A 15,734-nucleotide genomic window follows, 5' to 3' on the forward strand; every position below is an offset into this window, starting at 1 on the left:
GGAATTTATCAGCCAGTCAGTTTTAAAAAGAATGATGGGTAAATCAGAGAATGCAATAAAAACTGATTCAGTAAACCAGACGAGCACCAGAGTAAAGAAATGTACTAATGTCCAAAAGCAACCCATTAGAACCCAACGAATACAATGAGTAACAAACTTTGTCTTTATACTATCCCTGTGCTGATAAGCGCTTCTATAACCTTATTGTAAATCATCACAATAAAGCTGTACAACTCCTCCTGCCTGGAACAGAGCTAATGGTCTAAATCTGATGTGAGCACGACTACATCTGGCACTTAGCTTCAAGTGCTCCTAAAAATGAGGCTTGGCACACCTGCACTCAAACGGATCCTTTCTGGGGGGATGGATGGATGGTCAAACACACACATACATGCACACACACACATACATGCACACCTGACAGTTGACTTTTGGATTACAATGATTCTTCCAATGTCAGATCTTCTCTTTCTACTCTACCTTTGCTTGTTCGTCCTCCTCTCTGTATCTGAATGTTCAGCTGACAATATCTCCTATCTAGTTTGTTGACCTTTCTATTTATTGTTTTTTTTGTACTAGAAAAAAGCCACAGTAACATTCATGCCAGGTTACTATAGCAACAAACATCTTTGAATTGAATGATCTGCACATTGCACGTGGACATACATCTGATTCACTTCTGAATTGGTTTCTATGTGCAGAACAGACATTTCTCACCATGTCACGTGCTCTTCTGCTACTTTGCTGATTTCACTGATCTTGTTTTAAATTATATCTAATTTATCAGAGGCGTGTACATCAATGACAGATTCCTTAATGCTATGGAACATTTACTCTGTGAAAGTCTTCCTCACCAGTGGGTCTCCCTCCGTGTCGCTCTGAGACACCTGCTTAGATGAGGCTCCCTCCTTGGACGAGCTGTAGCCGTCGTATCCCACGTCCTCCGGCCTCAGCTGGAGCAGCGATTGGCCTTCCTGCTGCAGTGAGGTGGCGCTCCACGGATACGTGTCGCTGACCCACTTGGATGGATCCTCCCACGCTGCTCTTTTACCGTACAGCTGCAGGTGAGTCAGGGAGGAATGGAGGCGTGAACGAGGAGGGTTAGGGTTAGGGTTAGGATTGAAGTTACAGCTGAAAGCTGAGAACTCTTCTGAGAACTCATCTTCAATGAATGGCCTATTTAAAAACTTTTTTATTATATAAGGCGCACTGGATTATAAGGCTCACTGTCGGTTTTTGAGAAAATTAAAGGCTTTTAGGTGCGCCTTATAGTGCGGAAAATACCAAAATATACCTGAAGCCCTTCTCTGACAGCTTCCAGCAGGTAGGGCACCAGGGAGTAGTTCCAGAGGTCGGTGAACCAAACCCGAGATCCTTCTACGTCCATAGGACAAGACAGGAAGAGACGGGGGCCTGTAGGGACAGAGGCTTACTTCTGTTTTTAGTCACTAAATTAGCCAGACACCATACAGGCGCTGGCATCAGAGCAACAGTCCAGCCAACCGGACCGTGACTGACCTATGGTGACATCCGAGGAGCTGTGTGCCTCCAGGAAGCTGTTAAGGTGCTGCCAAGTCTTGGGGATCCAGTCGATGATCTTAATCAGGTCATTGCTGCGCATGTTCTTATTGATCTCCGTCTCTATCAGCTTCCGCCGCAGGAAACGACCAAGGAAACCTTTGACCGGCTCTGTGTGGTTGGTGCACAGCACCCACCTACGTCAGGACAGATGATCAATGTCGAAAGAGAAGCTGGGGAGTTAATAAATTAGCTTAGATTTCTAACTATATTACAGATGAGACCATTTCAGGCCTTTCTACTATCAGAATACCACATTTTAGGGTTATTTCAATTTATTATAATGAAGCCGTATTAAATTAATGTCTCATGATGAGCTTTCCCTAATGACTTTATATTTGCCACATCATCAGCTCTGCAGTGTAATTGTACTCCATTCATTTTCATTTAACAAGGCTAATTATGTGAGACATGTAATCCCAGAATGCCTTTAGTTTACAGTGTGGGAGAAAAAAAAAATCTGACAGATGACCTGCTGAAAGCAGAAGAGACTAACCATCGTTACAGTATGATGACTACCTCAAACACACAATATGACTATTTTAAGAGACTGTTGAAGGTTAAACAAGTAATATTTCTCTGTCGTGTTTCATGTGTGTCACACACCTGAAGTTGTGGTGAAGCTCGAGGTTAGGAGAAGAGGAAACTCCCTGGTTCATGGTGCCGATAACGTAAGGGCTGCACAGAGACAGATAACAAAATCTGTCACCAAATGACCGCTGTTGGCCCCCCCGTCACATTTAAGACAACATTTTCACAGAGTTACTACAGTTTTTTCTGACTCACCATTTGTGGTACTTGCAGTTGAGGAAGCCGTTGAAGATGTCGCTGAGGGAGCCGATGTGGTGGAGGTTGTCCAGGATGACCACAGTGGGGAGCTCTTTGTCCGTCTCCTCGGAGTTACACCGCTCTGCCAGGTTGGACAGGTACTGGCGTAGGTCCTGGAGGAGAGAGCGATGCCACATTCTCACTGCAAACAATGTTTTTATAAAACACTTTATAGAAAGGTAAATCAAGTCTTTTTGGAAGTCTATATAAATCCATGTTCATATATCATCATTCACATAAGACCAGTATGACGCGTAATGATCATATACAGTATTTTCTGCACTATAAGGCGCACTGGACTATAAGCCGCACCTTCAATGAATGGCCTATTCAAAATGTTTTTTTTTTCATACATAAGGCGCACTGGATTATAAAGTGCACTGGATTATAAAGCACACTGGATTATAAAACGTATCTGAGAACTCATCTTCGACTTTTTTTCATATATAAGGCATATTGGATTATAAGAAATTGAGAAAATTAAAGGCTTTTAGGTGCGCCTTATAGTGCGGAAAATACTGTATATATCATGAGAATCACTTCTGGTGTGTTGAAAGGCATTCAGGAAGACAGGCATAAAAACTAGAAAAAGGCTAACATCAAAAAATAATTATAAATGTTTTTAAAAACTAGTCTAAATGCACACAAAAAATCCCAGTTTGCCACGTTTGAGTCCCTCTTCCTACTCTGCTTGAATTCTGGTCCACGTTGAAGCTGGCCACGTTGTGTTCCGTCACCTCCTGCCCCATCTGGGAGATAATATACTGAGCCAGTTTGGCAGCCAGGAAGGATTTGCCAGTGCCGCTCGGTCCTGAGAGGATGATCCGACGATGCTCCATCAAGAGATTGAGGTACCGCTGAATGATGGCTTTTGGAATCAACGTGTCGAACACCAGGCTGTCGATGCTGCTCTCCTTCACACCTGAGAACAGAGGGAGGGAACATCATGAAACAGAACAAAATGAAAGGATATTTTATGTAGACTCTTAAATAAGCATCTTGAATCTTGTACATCTTTCTTGTTTATTTGCTGCTCTACCTTTCAGGTTGACTGAGACCACGTTGTTGTCTCCCACCAGGTAGCCGCAGGGCAGCAGCTCAGGCAGCTCAGAGGCGTGGGAGCGAACCAACTCGCCCATCCTGTAGCAGACGATGCTGTCCGAGCTGAGACCCAGGCTGGTCAGAGGGTCCACCCGGAATACGTACTCCTGCAGCGGGGCAGGAGGAGGATCAATGACTGATCACGCTGGAAGAAAGCTAGCATAGCTCCATCACTTATATAAGTATCTGCCTACCTGTAAAAGGTTTTGTGTTTGTACTCTGATGATAAGCATCCACAAATATTTATAGTGATGAATCGTCAGTCAGACATTTACTAAAAGACTATATTAACTAGAAATCTGAGCCACTTTTACCATATTTAAGTACTTATGAAAAAGTTCTTCCACTGCATCTGACTCCATTACACTGCTCTGATTACTTTACTTTTCATGTCAAAATTTTTCACTAAAACAACATCTAAAAATAAAATCCAACAAATAACAGTTAAGATGTATAATTTACTCATTCCAAACTAGAGAGATCACCGAATCTGCTGTTTTTTTTGAATATGTAAGTTTTTCTCCCACCACTAAAAATTTCTCATGAGACAGTTTGATTGGATAAAAATTATTCGCTACAAATGCGATATTTTCTCATATTGAAAAAAAAAAGAAGAAGATTTAATCAATAATATATTTTATAACTGACCCAAACCTCATTGGCGGTCTGTTTACCTTGAAGAGGCGTCGGATGACTCCATCAAGAACGTCCCACTTGGTTTTTCCGCTCACACCTATAGATCCAATCAGGTATTCTTGGTTTTTTGTCCCCTGAACCAACAACATGAACACATCATCAGCACAAACAGGATTACACTGTTTATATCCAAAGAGGGATCGCGAGACGCTCTCATCCGCTCACCTTGGTGGTATTCGGCCCGGCGCTGATCGTAGCTACTATCCGCACACTGCGGCCCTCTTTGCGTAGATTGCCCTCGTAGCCGTCGTCCAGCAGAATATCTGATGTCAAAAACTTCTGTTAGAAAACAACTGTTTTCATGCTGCCTGCCTCATTATCAAACTCTCCCTCTGTCTGCTGGGAAATTATAGCTGGAAATGGACAAGCAGACTCCAAATTGAACAGATAGATGGAGTTCTTTCATGGGGTAATGACTTTTACAATTAATTAACGCTTTCATAATGTCAATAAGTTAATAAGATTCTACCAGCTCGTAATTTATCCCTGAATGCTTCACTATGTCTACTGGCGAGCCAAGAACTGTCCATCATTTGATGCAGGACAAGTCTTCTAAAAGTCTTCTAAAAAATATATATTAAAAGTTTAAAATGAATCAACAGCAATAAAGTCAGGTGATTTTTTAAAGTCATTATAGTAGCTTTATGAAGGCACAACATAATAACCCCCCATATTAGAAATCAACCCTAAAACAGATGTGTTTTTTTTTTCTTCATGTAAGTTTGACTTTAAGTTTCCTGCCACCTTTAACCTTCAGAAACAATCCAAATAACTTCCTCTCTCTGCCTGGACTCCACTTTGGAGCAGGATGCTTTGTATTCACATGGCTTCCCTTAGCTGATGGCTCTGTGTCGGGGCGATAACGACCTGCTGGCCCCACTCGTATTCCCACGCATCACTGCTCTCGGCTCGTCCCTCCATCAATTAACAAGGGCCCGAGTCCTGAGAGAGAGCTGTGCCTTCTCTGTTAATTACAGGACAAGTGAGAGGAACAAACTCTTTGACTCCTCAAATGGAGCAGGCCTGGAGAAATTTCAAGCTTGTGTGTGTTTGTGTGTGTATGTGTGTGTGTGTGTGTGTGTATTGCGAGCTCTCGCCCTAGACAGCAGCTATTTCATCATTTTTGTGTGGCTCCTCTGGATGATTTCTCTCTGCAAAACGCAATTCTTTTACATTTATTGAGGCGAGTGTAGAGAGAGAGCTGATCCAACCTGAAGGCAAAGGAAAGGAAGTCTGCCTGAGAGTTTTCACCCACCATAAAGTGCATCCTAAGGCTTAACTAGACATGAGAACATGGCACGTACAAAACCCACACTAGAACTGAATGCACCTGCCAAAAGTTTTCCAAAAGGAAACCAACTTGTCAGACTGGAAACACAAACTCTTTCAGGGGGTGTGTGGAGGAATACCGAGTCCTGGTTGCTAAAAGCTGTGCAGACTAATACATTCACACAAACTGGGCTGACCTGACATGATGGTGTCGGTGATGTTGAGGTTATTGAGGGACAGTCCCAGAGACTGTCTCGAGGATGTGGAGGACGTGCTGGAGGTCTCCGACGGCGGCCGGGCCGTCTTGATGGGCGTGGCCGTCGGCGTGGCGTTCCCGCTGGATTTGAGACGATCGTTTTCTGCTTTAAGCGCCTCGATCTCATTCTGCTCATTAGTAAGAGAAGAACAATCAGAATAATCCTGTCAGATTGCCATCAGGTTCAAAGTAAGACAGTCTTATTTCAGTGCATCAATAAAAATTCAATATATTTCATTTTATACAATTCAAATACCTGAATTTGCAAGGAGGGGAATTCTCATTGACAAACAATTATATTTCTTATTTGTACTTTCACATTTCTTGGATTCATTTGTACTCCTGTAGAGAAATACTCCACTTTAACCCACTAAACTAGGAGTACGAAGAGCAAAGACGTAATGTGTAGAAGGTTGTCTACAGGCAGAAGAAACTCAATCTAAATGTAATCACCTGCATGCGGTTCATGGCCTCTCGGATCTGGTCCAGGTGGTGTGCGGAGCTAAGAGCCTCTAGTCGGATGTCTGTCAACTTGAGCTCCTTCTCCCTCAGCTCGTTCTTCAGCTGGAGGACAATTTCTGCCTCGGCTTCGGTGCATTCACACAGCCTGCGCCGGGGTGACACACAGGGAGGAGGAGGGAGTCACGTCGGAGGTCACGGCAAACACAGAAACACAATGTCCAGAGAACAAACCCACACATTTCAAGGAAACATGTGAGCCGAGGTTCAGGGGCACAGGGACAAAGTACCGGTGGGTAGAGGTAGATATGTGTAGATATGTGTAAGAGGAGGCAGGTTCAGGAGGTAGCGGTAGGTCCACTGATATTAAACCACCTTCTATCTGTATTACCTTTTCCCACATTCTGATGGACTGTTTAAAACACTTATAAGTGTTAATACACTGACGTGCTCTGCGTTCCGTGAGTCTCGGAGTGCAGTGCACTTCCGGATGCCGTCAGCCAATAGAATGCGCGTACGGTATCACGTGACCGCCTAGTAAAAATCCGCAATGGGGTGAAGATGTGCATGTTGAAGTGTGAATAAGCGACAGATTACTGTATGTAGGACATTTAATCCTTCCACAGTATTACTGCCCTTATTTTTTTTTAGAATTTGACATGTTGTGATTTGGGTTCCCACAATGCTTTGCTGGCACTACGTCCTCTATTCTAAAACTGTAGTGTAGTGTAGTGTAGGATATAACGCAGGTGCTGTGGTAGCAGTCACATCTCAAATGTTATGACTTAAAAACAGTTCAATTCAGCCACACAGCAAGAAGCTTTCACATTTGTGAAGTTCACTGTTCAACAATGATGGGTCGTCAAGCACCAACCCCAGAAAAGTCTTTGAAAAGGAGACATGTCACGTGTGTGTGTGGACTACACACACTGAACTGTGTGTGGCCCAGTTCTGGTATGAGGATTAAAATAACCGCTGCTCAGGTCCTGGTCCAGCTTGTGATCCGGACAGATCATCACCTCCCCCATGCCGAGGTGTTCTTATGGCATTCATTTGCAAAAGAATGTCACACCAACACACCCACTGCACACACACTCCCTGGGAGCATGCCCCTCGGTGCCTTGTTACCGGGATCTGTGCTTGTAGACCATGTGACCATTTTGCTTTTTCTTTGGTGTCCAAATGGAGGAAGACTTGCTATCACAAACGCAGCTGCTACAGCGGGTGAAGAGACGGTAAAAGCAAAGGAATAGCGGGGTCAGGAGAATAGGTGAGGATTAAAAACACAAGAACACAACAGCGAAAGAATTTTAGAGAATTTGGAGAAGAAAAAGAGACTTGCTCGCTTTTCATTTTTAATGCAAAGTTAAAAGAAAACCCTGGGAGTGAACGACCTGCGGAGACACATGCACGTGTGCAAACTCACTCTGTGGTGGAGGGGGAAGAGTGCAGCGTGGCAATGCTGCCTTGCCTGTTGTCATGCTGCAGTTTGGGCGAGGACGGCAGCGAGTCGGTCATCTCCTCCATCTCGTCATGGGATGACTGAGATTTGGTTTTCTTCTTGCTGAATGCCTGCTTGAAGGAGCTGCGTAGCTGCAAGACACGACAAAAATAAACAGGAAATGATGTCAATATCACTGACTTCTAGGATCACCAAGATCAGGAAGTTGAATTATGAAGCCACTCCGTGCTGTCTCCAAGCATTGGTCACTGTTTGGTTTAAGTAAGGGAGGCAAGGCCACAAGTGGTAATGGGAATAAAAGAAAGGAAGGAGAGTCAGGCTTTTTGGTGGCCGTAAAATGTAGGGCTGAACAGGCAATCAAAATAAGAAGAGGAGGAAGAGGAAGAAAAGGGGAAGAGAGGGATGCTGTATCCATGCCAACGTTTCCAGAAGGAGGAGAGAAGAGGTTGTTCTAAGAGGGGAGGAGGAAGGAAGGAGGAATGGAGAGCGAAGGGGTGGGCATGAGAGCGTAGCCACAGCACACGTACAGAGAACACTGTGGGAGCCACTGACCTGAGCCGGGATGGAATCGGCCACCTGGAGATGCAGAACACACCCAGCATTAAGCCACACAAACACACACACACACACACACTCCAGCTCACTGTGTGACAGAAACTAAATGCTACCACTCTGTCAGATGCAGTTTGTTGCTGTGGTGAGGATGAGGAGAATGAAAGCAGCTGGTGTGATCACGTATAGAACACCCTGATCACCCGTTAAACTCTAAGAATCTACCGTTTAGTAACATCAGATGATTTTTCAAGAATGGCAGAGAGACATTAAGTCATTAAAGCTGCAGGATTCAGTCCCACAACATGAACAGAAGTTTATTTTTTGCAAAGATTATGAAATATTCTTTCCAGCAATGGGGCCTTTCTGTCAGAGGTGAATTTGTAATTTGAAATTCACTTGAGTTAAATTGAACGTCTTCGGTTGTTTCTGAAAGATGAGACTCCTTCGGCTGCTTCTGCATCAGGATTACAGGCAGTTTTTATGGTATTTTTTTTGTGCTGTACTAAGCCTATAGTATAAGATGCTACATACACTCAGTGGGGAATCAGTTCTGCTGATCAGAACACACAACTACACTGCGATGAAGTTGAGTCATTGCATTGAAAACACCACCAGGAGCAAGCTGGAAAACACCCCAGTCCGTTCTGAAGCCATAAAAAAATGAATGATGGATTAAAATGTCTATTCATGAAACTGCGCTGAATACTAATTTAACACAGCATTACTTAATATGAAAATATTTCTGTTCCACATCCTGTATCCTGCAAGTCCTGGCATCATTGATGCTCCACCTGCTCATTATTTCATCACTCTGGTCCCACCTCGCCTCAACTCGACCCGTTTCCACCAATATGTACACCCTAGCAGAATTTATGCAAATGAAAAAATAATTGCCGCTTAAATAAGTGCCTGATTTGCATTCATGAGACTGATTAGATTTTTTTTTCTTAGCGTTTTCCATTTACATATCAGGCTGTTGGCTGTCACCCTCAGCGCTGAACTTTTGGGCTGTTTGGTGCATTTCATTTCAAAGGCACTCGTTTCGCTTCGCAGCAGAGACGGACCACTGGCGCTGTGCAAAGATAAAGCTTCTAATATGTCATCTGCCTGACTCGGGGGGGCTGCTGACACACTCAAAGCGCTTCGGCCTGGGACGCTGAGGCGCTGCTGCGGAGTCACGCCAAGAACAGGGAGACGAGAGGGAAGAACACTCAGCCTCTGGTTTCAGGCTGAGTCTCAGTCGCTGTGACATCAGTGGAACTTTGCATCTTTTCAACCTAACATGAATGCTTTTGCAGATTAGATTCAAACGGTCTTTCAAACACTAACTGCAGAGCGTTCTTGACCTTCCCTGACCTGTAACTACTGGATGGTACTCAACCGACGCCATCATAGTATTGTAATGTATGGATTTTAGCAATGACCTATGGGATACAAGCGTGCTTTGCTCCCAAACCCAAACTGATTACACCACCTAGTAATTCATGAGATGAAGCACAGGAACTGCCACTTTAATCAACAATTTCACATGAACTTAAAGAAAAAAGTAAGTTATAAATATTAATCATAACTAAAAATACTATAAATTATTCCACTGTGGCCATAATCAAATGCATTACACCTATACAATTTTAAATATTCAACATATTCCACCCGGCTATGACCTTTATCTAACTCTGGAACCTCTTTTAGTGACCCAATAAAGAGCCACAAAAAGGCATTTATTTATAATAAGAGCGTATTGAATCCAGACATAAAGTGTATTTGAACAAGCTAACCCCCCACTAAATAATTCATTTGCTTGGAGTCTCACTGCTTAAACAGAGACTGGGAAAATAAATGTAGGGTTTTGCTTCTCTGCTTAAAATCTGTAAGTAAACTTCACAATCAAGTACCAGCATAAAACTATTGAACAGTTATTTAAATCACTGGTAATTTGAAGTAGGGTCCAGCAGGGTCCTGGATTAACAACTCATACATGATAATTTATGAATCGGTCCTTTTCAGGATGAAAGTTTTCTCTAATTTAGCAGTCATTTTATTCCACCTACCCAGCTCTTCTTTTTCTTCTTCTTGTCTTCAGCATCTTTGCTCAGGCTGCTCATGCTGGAATGACTGGCTGCACTGTTGATGCTGGACATGCTCTCTGACGAGTGCTGCCGTCGGATCCGCAGGTCTGGAAATGACACAAAACATTTATCTTACTGCACTGAAATGACATATTTACAATATTGACGTCTGCACCAAAATGTCTCAAAAGGAAAAAGTATTTCTTTAAAAATACCCTAAATGTCAAACCCTAAAGAATGATTACGATATAATACAGCACAGTTATTTTCATCACAAATACAGAGCAGTCAAATGAGGTGAAGAACATATTGGTTATCAATGGGATACATCGATATGTGCTGATATGATGCAGAATGATGATCATTCTTTAAACCACAGACGTGGACAATTCTGTTTTATGGATGGATAGTTTATGAGTTTTTAGTTCATTTATTAATTCATGTTCAGACTTTAGATTATGAGTTAATTTTCTTATTTAGGTTAATTCCACAAATATAAGCTTTGTAAATCAATCACTTTTGGATTCAAGTTTTGCTTATTTACATAAGGTCGGATGATAAAAAACCTTGTGTGTGTACAGTTTTACGGTTACTCGTTCATCACTTCATTAGAATATTATGTATGGGTCAGACACACAGAGACATACGGACATGGCAATGGCAATACTCCCTCATCAGAAGTGGCTTGTTGTTGGACTGAGTGAAAAAAATGGTTTAAAAATCCACAATGTACCAGAATCATTCTCAAAATATAACCCGGCAAACACACGGATGAAGAAAAAGTAGTGGCTACACAACCGCCTCTACCCCTGGTGGACAACAAAGGCTCAAACTGTGGTGATAGTTTGGTCCAGCATCCCCCTGCTGTTGTTCCATTACCTCTCTGTAGGTGGTCGGGGCCGTTGAGAGCCACTTGGATGGCTGTCTGGGCATCAGTGTTCTGGGTCTTCAGCGTTTCTATTGTCTCTCTCAGCTCAGCCAACTCGGACTCCTGCAGAGATACAATTGCATGAGATGAAAAACCAAAACCTTTAAATGATTGCAATCACTACAAAACTGGAGGCCAAAGTCCCAAAGGAGACACTCATAGTCTTCACTTGAACGGTAAGAGAGAAGGGAGAGAGAATATTCTGAGAGTTGCTTTCAATTGTTTTTTTTTTAACTTTTGGATTGAACGAATGCACTGAGCTGAGAACATTTCTCTTTTTTTCAAATCAGAAAAGAAAAAAAAAAGGTAGTTTAAGCAAGTCCAACAACCTTGAAGAAGGTTAGAATTAAAGTTCAGGCAGCGACACAAACTTTTACAAGAAAAAAACTTCTTCTAAAATTGGAAACTTCAGTACAAAAAAAAAAAAACCCACTTCCACATGAGTCAGAAACTGCAAGATAAAAATATACATTTACCCACAACCTCCACATTCCAGTCAAATATGTCCGCGTCAACCTGTTTCTAATCACTTCTCCTCCCTGTACGCCCACAGCCGTGGAGCTAATACGCAGTATATTTCAAATTCAGGACAAAGCTCTGGTACCTTTTGTTCAGCAGTCATGGTGAGGCTCTGCAGGCGACAGGTCATGTTACTCAGACTCTTCTCAAAGGCCGCCACCAGGTGAGACTGCAGACAGAAAGAGACGGACATGCTTCAGTCACTGGAGCAAATTTATTTGTCCTGAGGCAAACTCCAAAAACCACATTTAAAAACATGCAAATGTCCTTTTACATGTAAAAACAGGAGGTTTTATATGTCTGTATTTTTGCCTGGTGAAGCCTTGCACGTTAGTGTGTCCTCTGCCAAAATCTCTGCGTGTGTGTCAGCGCGTTGCCAGTTCATCCTTCTCTCTCTCTCACACACACACACACACATGCATCCGCGGTTCATTATACTTCAGCAGTTGCTCAGAGGCATGCAATCTAGCTGAAAAACAGATCCATGGAATCGATCTTTCTCCCCTTCAGGATCTCAAGGCGCCGACGCAGTTGGACCTCGTGCTGTCTTCTCCAATCTGTGTCCTCGGCTGAATAAGCAAAAGGTCTCGACCTTAAGAAATGCCAACTGTCCCAACTCATCCTTCTATCTCCAGATCTCTTTCCAACTCCACCTGCGAGCTCAACTAAACACCCCCGTGCCCACCTGTCTGCGCCGCAGGAGGTGCTGGTCAAATGATAAGGAGGAGCAGAAGAACAGCGAAAGCTGAGGGTCACGCCAAGGTCAGAGCGACTGAAGGGCGAGTGAAGAGAGGAAAGGGGATGGAGACGGGAGGAGGGGGCGACTGTGTGAACTTTTAAATCCAGTTAAATGTCATTCCAAGAAAACTGATCCCGTCACAGGATGGGATTATTTCTCCTTAAATCCCCTGACAGGATGTTGGTTTGACGAAATCTGCTCGATTTTGAACAATACCAAAACAAACACGATGCTAATCAGTCCCGCGACTGCGAGCTTGTTCTTATTCCAACACGACAGAGCAGCAACTAATATGATTTTGATTTTCTGTGTGAGCACGCTGAGAGGAAGAGGAACAATTTGAATTCCGTATTAACCTTCAGACGATGCTAATCGTGTGTGTGATGGCCCCGCAAAGAAAGGGAGGAAGACAATCTGAGGAACCTCCTCCGTGGCTCCCATAAACAACAGGAAACAGCATCTTTTCTTGATATTTGCTATTACTTCCATTTAAAAATTGGATGATTTTTTAAAGTGAAACTCTAAAGCTGCCATTCTTTTACAGGTGGGGGGCGTCTCTACGCTCTACTGGTACTCGTTTTTCTCTCTGGTGAAAGAATAAAATTCATGGATTATGCGTTCAGACCTGTAATGATTGTATCTCTGCATGCATAGACCCCACTAGGCAGGCAGCAGCAGTACAGCAACAGTGTTTCTGCCCCCCCCTCACACCCCCCTCTACCCATCTGTGCCAGCAGCTCCCTGGAGAGAGAGATGAAGACACGTATTGGTTTGTGCTGTACATACGACGGCTCAGTGACACAGTGAGGCTCCGGTCGATGCCCAGCAGGTAAAGGGAGACGCTCTTTAGATTTATATCACAGGAGGCTGCGACCCCAACAGGCCTCACTGAAGGCAAATTCAACTTTCACACTTGCTTCCGTTGCAGATCAAGTTCCAGATGGAACAGCTGGAATTCTAAATGATTCTAAATAAAATGTAACTACTCCTTAATGTTAAATAACTCTGAATTTATTACTTATTCAAGTTACAAAAACATTACAGTTACACAGAAAAAATATGTTTCTCTGTTAAAATATAAATCCTTTTAATTTTTTTTTAGGTTATTAAATCCACAGAACTCCCATCAATCAAGGATCAAAATGAGAGAAAAATAACATCAAACACAGAACGTTTGTGTCAGAGTTAAAATGGGTTTAATTACTGCATTGTGGGAAATGTAGTTTTCTGTGAAAGCATGTGGTGGAATTTCAGGGTATTTTTAGATACTCTGACCTTTTATGCTCTCGCGGGCCACATAAAATGATGTGGCGGGCCACATTTGGCCCCCGGGGCCTTGACTTTGACACATGTGCTGTACTGTAAATGTGAATCCATCCAGGTCCCGGACGCCGCCGTCTAAGCTGGGGATTCTATGGAGGAAGCCCATTTCAGCTGTTTGTATTCACAAAGTATCTATTCCTGTCACGACCCCGCCCCCAGGTGAAGGCAGACGAGCTGGTCAATACATCAGTTGACTTCCTAAAGCCTGCTGCCCCCCCGTAACTCTGATCCAAAGCAACGTCTTCATCTTAGATTTGTCAAGTTTCTCGGCAGCTTAGCCTTCAGTCTGGGCTGTGAACAACTTTGTGATCAAAGCCTGGGATCGAAGCGAACGCGCCATGTGTCTCCATGCTTGATCAGGCACTTGGCATTGAGGGTGGGGGGTGGAAGGGGGAGGGCGGGGTGGGGCTGAGGAGAGTTCTACACAGGATTCTGTTGATCTAACTGAATTTGAACACAAAGACAGCTCTGTCTGGGTACTGGAGGTCTCTGAATCTCACTGTTTCACCCACGCGTGACACACTTGAGTCTAGATTCACTTATCCTCATCTCTCTGTTCCCTTTCTGTGCCCATCTACATCCGTTTGATTCTCCCTGCTTGGTTGAATTTGGGAGAGGTTTTTGTTCTTTCTGAAACCCCACCGGCTGAGACTAAAGCAAAGAGAAAATCCTCTGTGTCGTCAACATAAACACACTGTCTAAGAACACACACACACACACACACACCAAAATCCAACAAGTTGAAGCACAAACACACGCTTCAAATACTGAGGAATTAGTGGGTGTCACACAGATTTATCTCCCTTCCAGAGCTCGGATAGGCAGCACTACCCATAATGCTCTCTGGTTAGCAGGTTATCATGCAAATGAGGCAGCTGTTTAGGTGGTGTCTTCTGGAGCAGACACACTCACATTGGCAGCCAGCTGAGACGTCAGAGTCGCCACCTTCTCCTGAGAGGCGTCCAGCTCCCGACGCAACTTTCTGATTTGCTGGAAAGAGGGAAGAGATATGAAGAAGCAACGTGAAAGTTAAAAGTTGTGCATGAACACAAAGAGAATAAGAGTGACTGTAATGCAGAGATGTGGCAACAAAAAGACACAGGGGTGAAGTGTGAACACAAAGTGTGGGGGATTACCGTGGTGTTTTGGACTGTTTGGCCCTTGATTGAAAAGAGAAGAGTAAAAATTAACACTATGTTGCATGTCTCCATCAAACAGCATGTACTGATGTGGCAGAAGGAAGAGAGGTTATCACAGGCCACATGTTTGATTTGTTCATAGCAAAGTTGTGAAGAGGAAAGGCAGAGAATGACCTGGGTTTATGAGGTGTTTAGAAAGCCTGATAGTTTCCTATGTTGTGGAATAAATTGGCAGATGCTGACCAAAGTAGACAAGAAAGGCCTAAAGATCATGTTTTGTTTGGGTTCATGTCTGTTTTTGGAAATAATCCAGCAGACTTGATATGTATTAAATATATTTTTTATTTCTGAAATGTACCCAGAATGATTGTTTTCTTTTTTCTTTTCTTTTTTTAAAAAAATTAAATTGATTTTTGACTTGAGAATCGCACTTGTGTTTTTTCATCCTATATAAGCCAACAATGTTGAATGCTCCACCCATCTGGCGAGGTTAAAACAGACTTTTTGCATCACTGTCTGATGTCTGAAGGCTGGGCTTAAAGCCGTCTTAAAGCAGGATGGAGAAAACATCACAAATGTAGAACATCAAAGAAGAACCAGGGATTAACTTCACAGGGTTGTTGAATGAAGGGCAAGACATGCATTAGATATTACCAGTTCATTTAGTCACTAAACTCTATGAGCTATGAAAGACAGTTTGAATGGTTATTCATGATCAAGATGAAATAAAAAGCAAAATACTTTTATGCAACATGGCGTTAAACTGATTGCTGTCAAACTTCATTTAATCACCATTGCTTTTCTTGTAATTAT

General features: G+C 43.1%; 1 protein-coding gene across 7 annotated transcripts in view; it reads right to left on the minus strand.

Moving 5' to 3' along the window:
* nav3 (neuron navigator 3) overlaps positions 1-15,734 on the minus strand; it is a 155,901-nt gene that overhangs the window by 4,164 nt on the left and 136,003 nt on the right. For 6 of the 7 annotated variants that reach the window (XM_068307488.1, XM_068307489.1, XM_068307487.1 and 3 more), the window contains 18 exons: positions 14,919-14,942; positions 14,695-14,772; positions 11,806-11,889; positions 11,153-11,264; positions 10,256-10,380; positions 8,202-8,225; positions 7,614-7,780; positions 6,182-6,335; positions 5,670-5,856; positions 4,369-4,466; positions 4,182-4,277; positions 3,446-3,614; positions 3,093-3,328; positions 2,365-2,519; positions 2,185-2,256; positions 1,519-1,715; positions 1,295-1,413; positions 855-1,058 (listed from right to left, as the gene is read on the minus strand). In XM_068307488.1, coding sequence (XP_068163589.1) covers positions 855-1,058; positions 1,295-1,413; positions 1,519-1,715; positions 2,185-2,256; positions 2,365-2,519; positions 3,093-3,328; positions 3,446-3,614; positions 4,182-4,277; positions 4,369-4,466; positions 5,670-5,856; positions 6,182-6,335; positions 7,614-7,780; positions 8,202-8,225; positions 10,256-10,380; positions 11,153-11,264; positions 11,806-11,889; positions 14,695-14,772; positions 14,919-14,942 — 2,301 coding nt within the window. The remainder of the gene's footprint in view (positions 1-854; positions 1,059-1,294; positions 1,414-1,518; positions 1,716-2,184; positions 2,257-2,364; positions 2,520-3,092; positions 3,329-3,445; positions 3,615-4,181; positions 4,278-4,368; positions 4,467-5,669; positions 5,857-6,181; positions 6,336-7,613; positions 7,781-8,201; positions 8,226-10,255; positions 10,381-11,152; positions 11,265-11,805; positions 11,890-14,694; positions 14,773-14,918; positions 14,943-15,734) is intronic. The other variant, XM_068307486.1, reaches the window with a different exon arrangement.

Source organism: Antennarius striatus, chromosome 22, assembly GCF_040054535.1.
Source record: "Antennarius striatus isolate MH-2024 chromosome 22, ASM4005453v1, whole genome shotgun sequence".
Classification (NCBI taxonomy): domain Eukaryota; kingdom Metazoa; phylum Chordata; class Actinopteri; order Lophiiformes; family Antennariidae; genus Antennarius; species Antennarius striatus.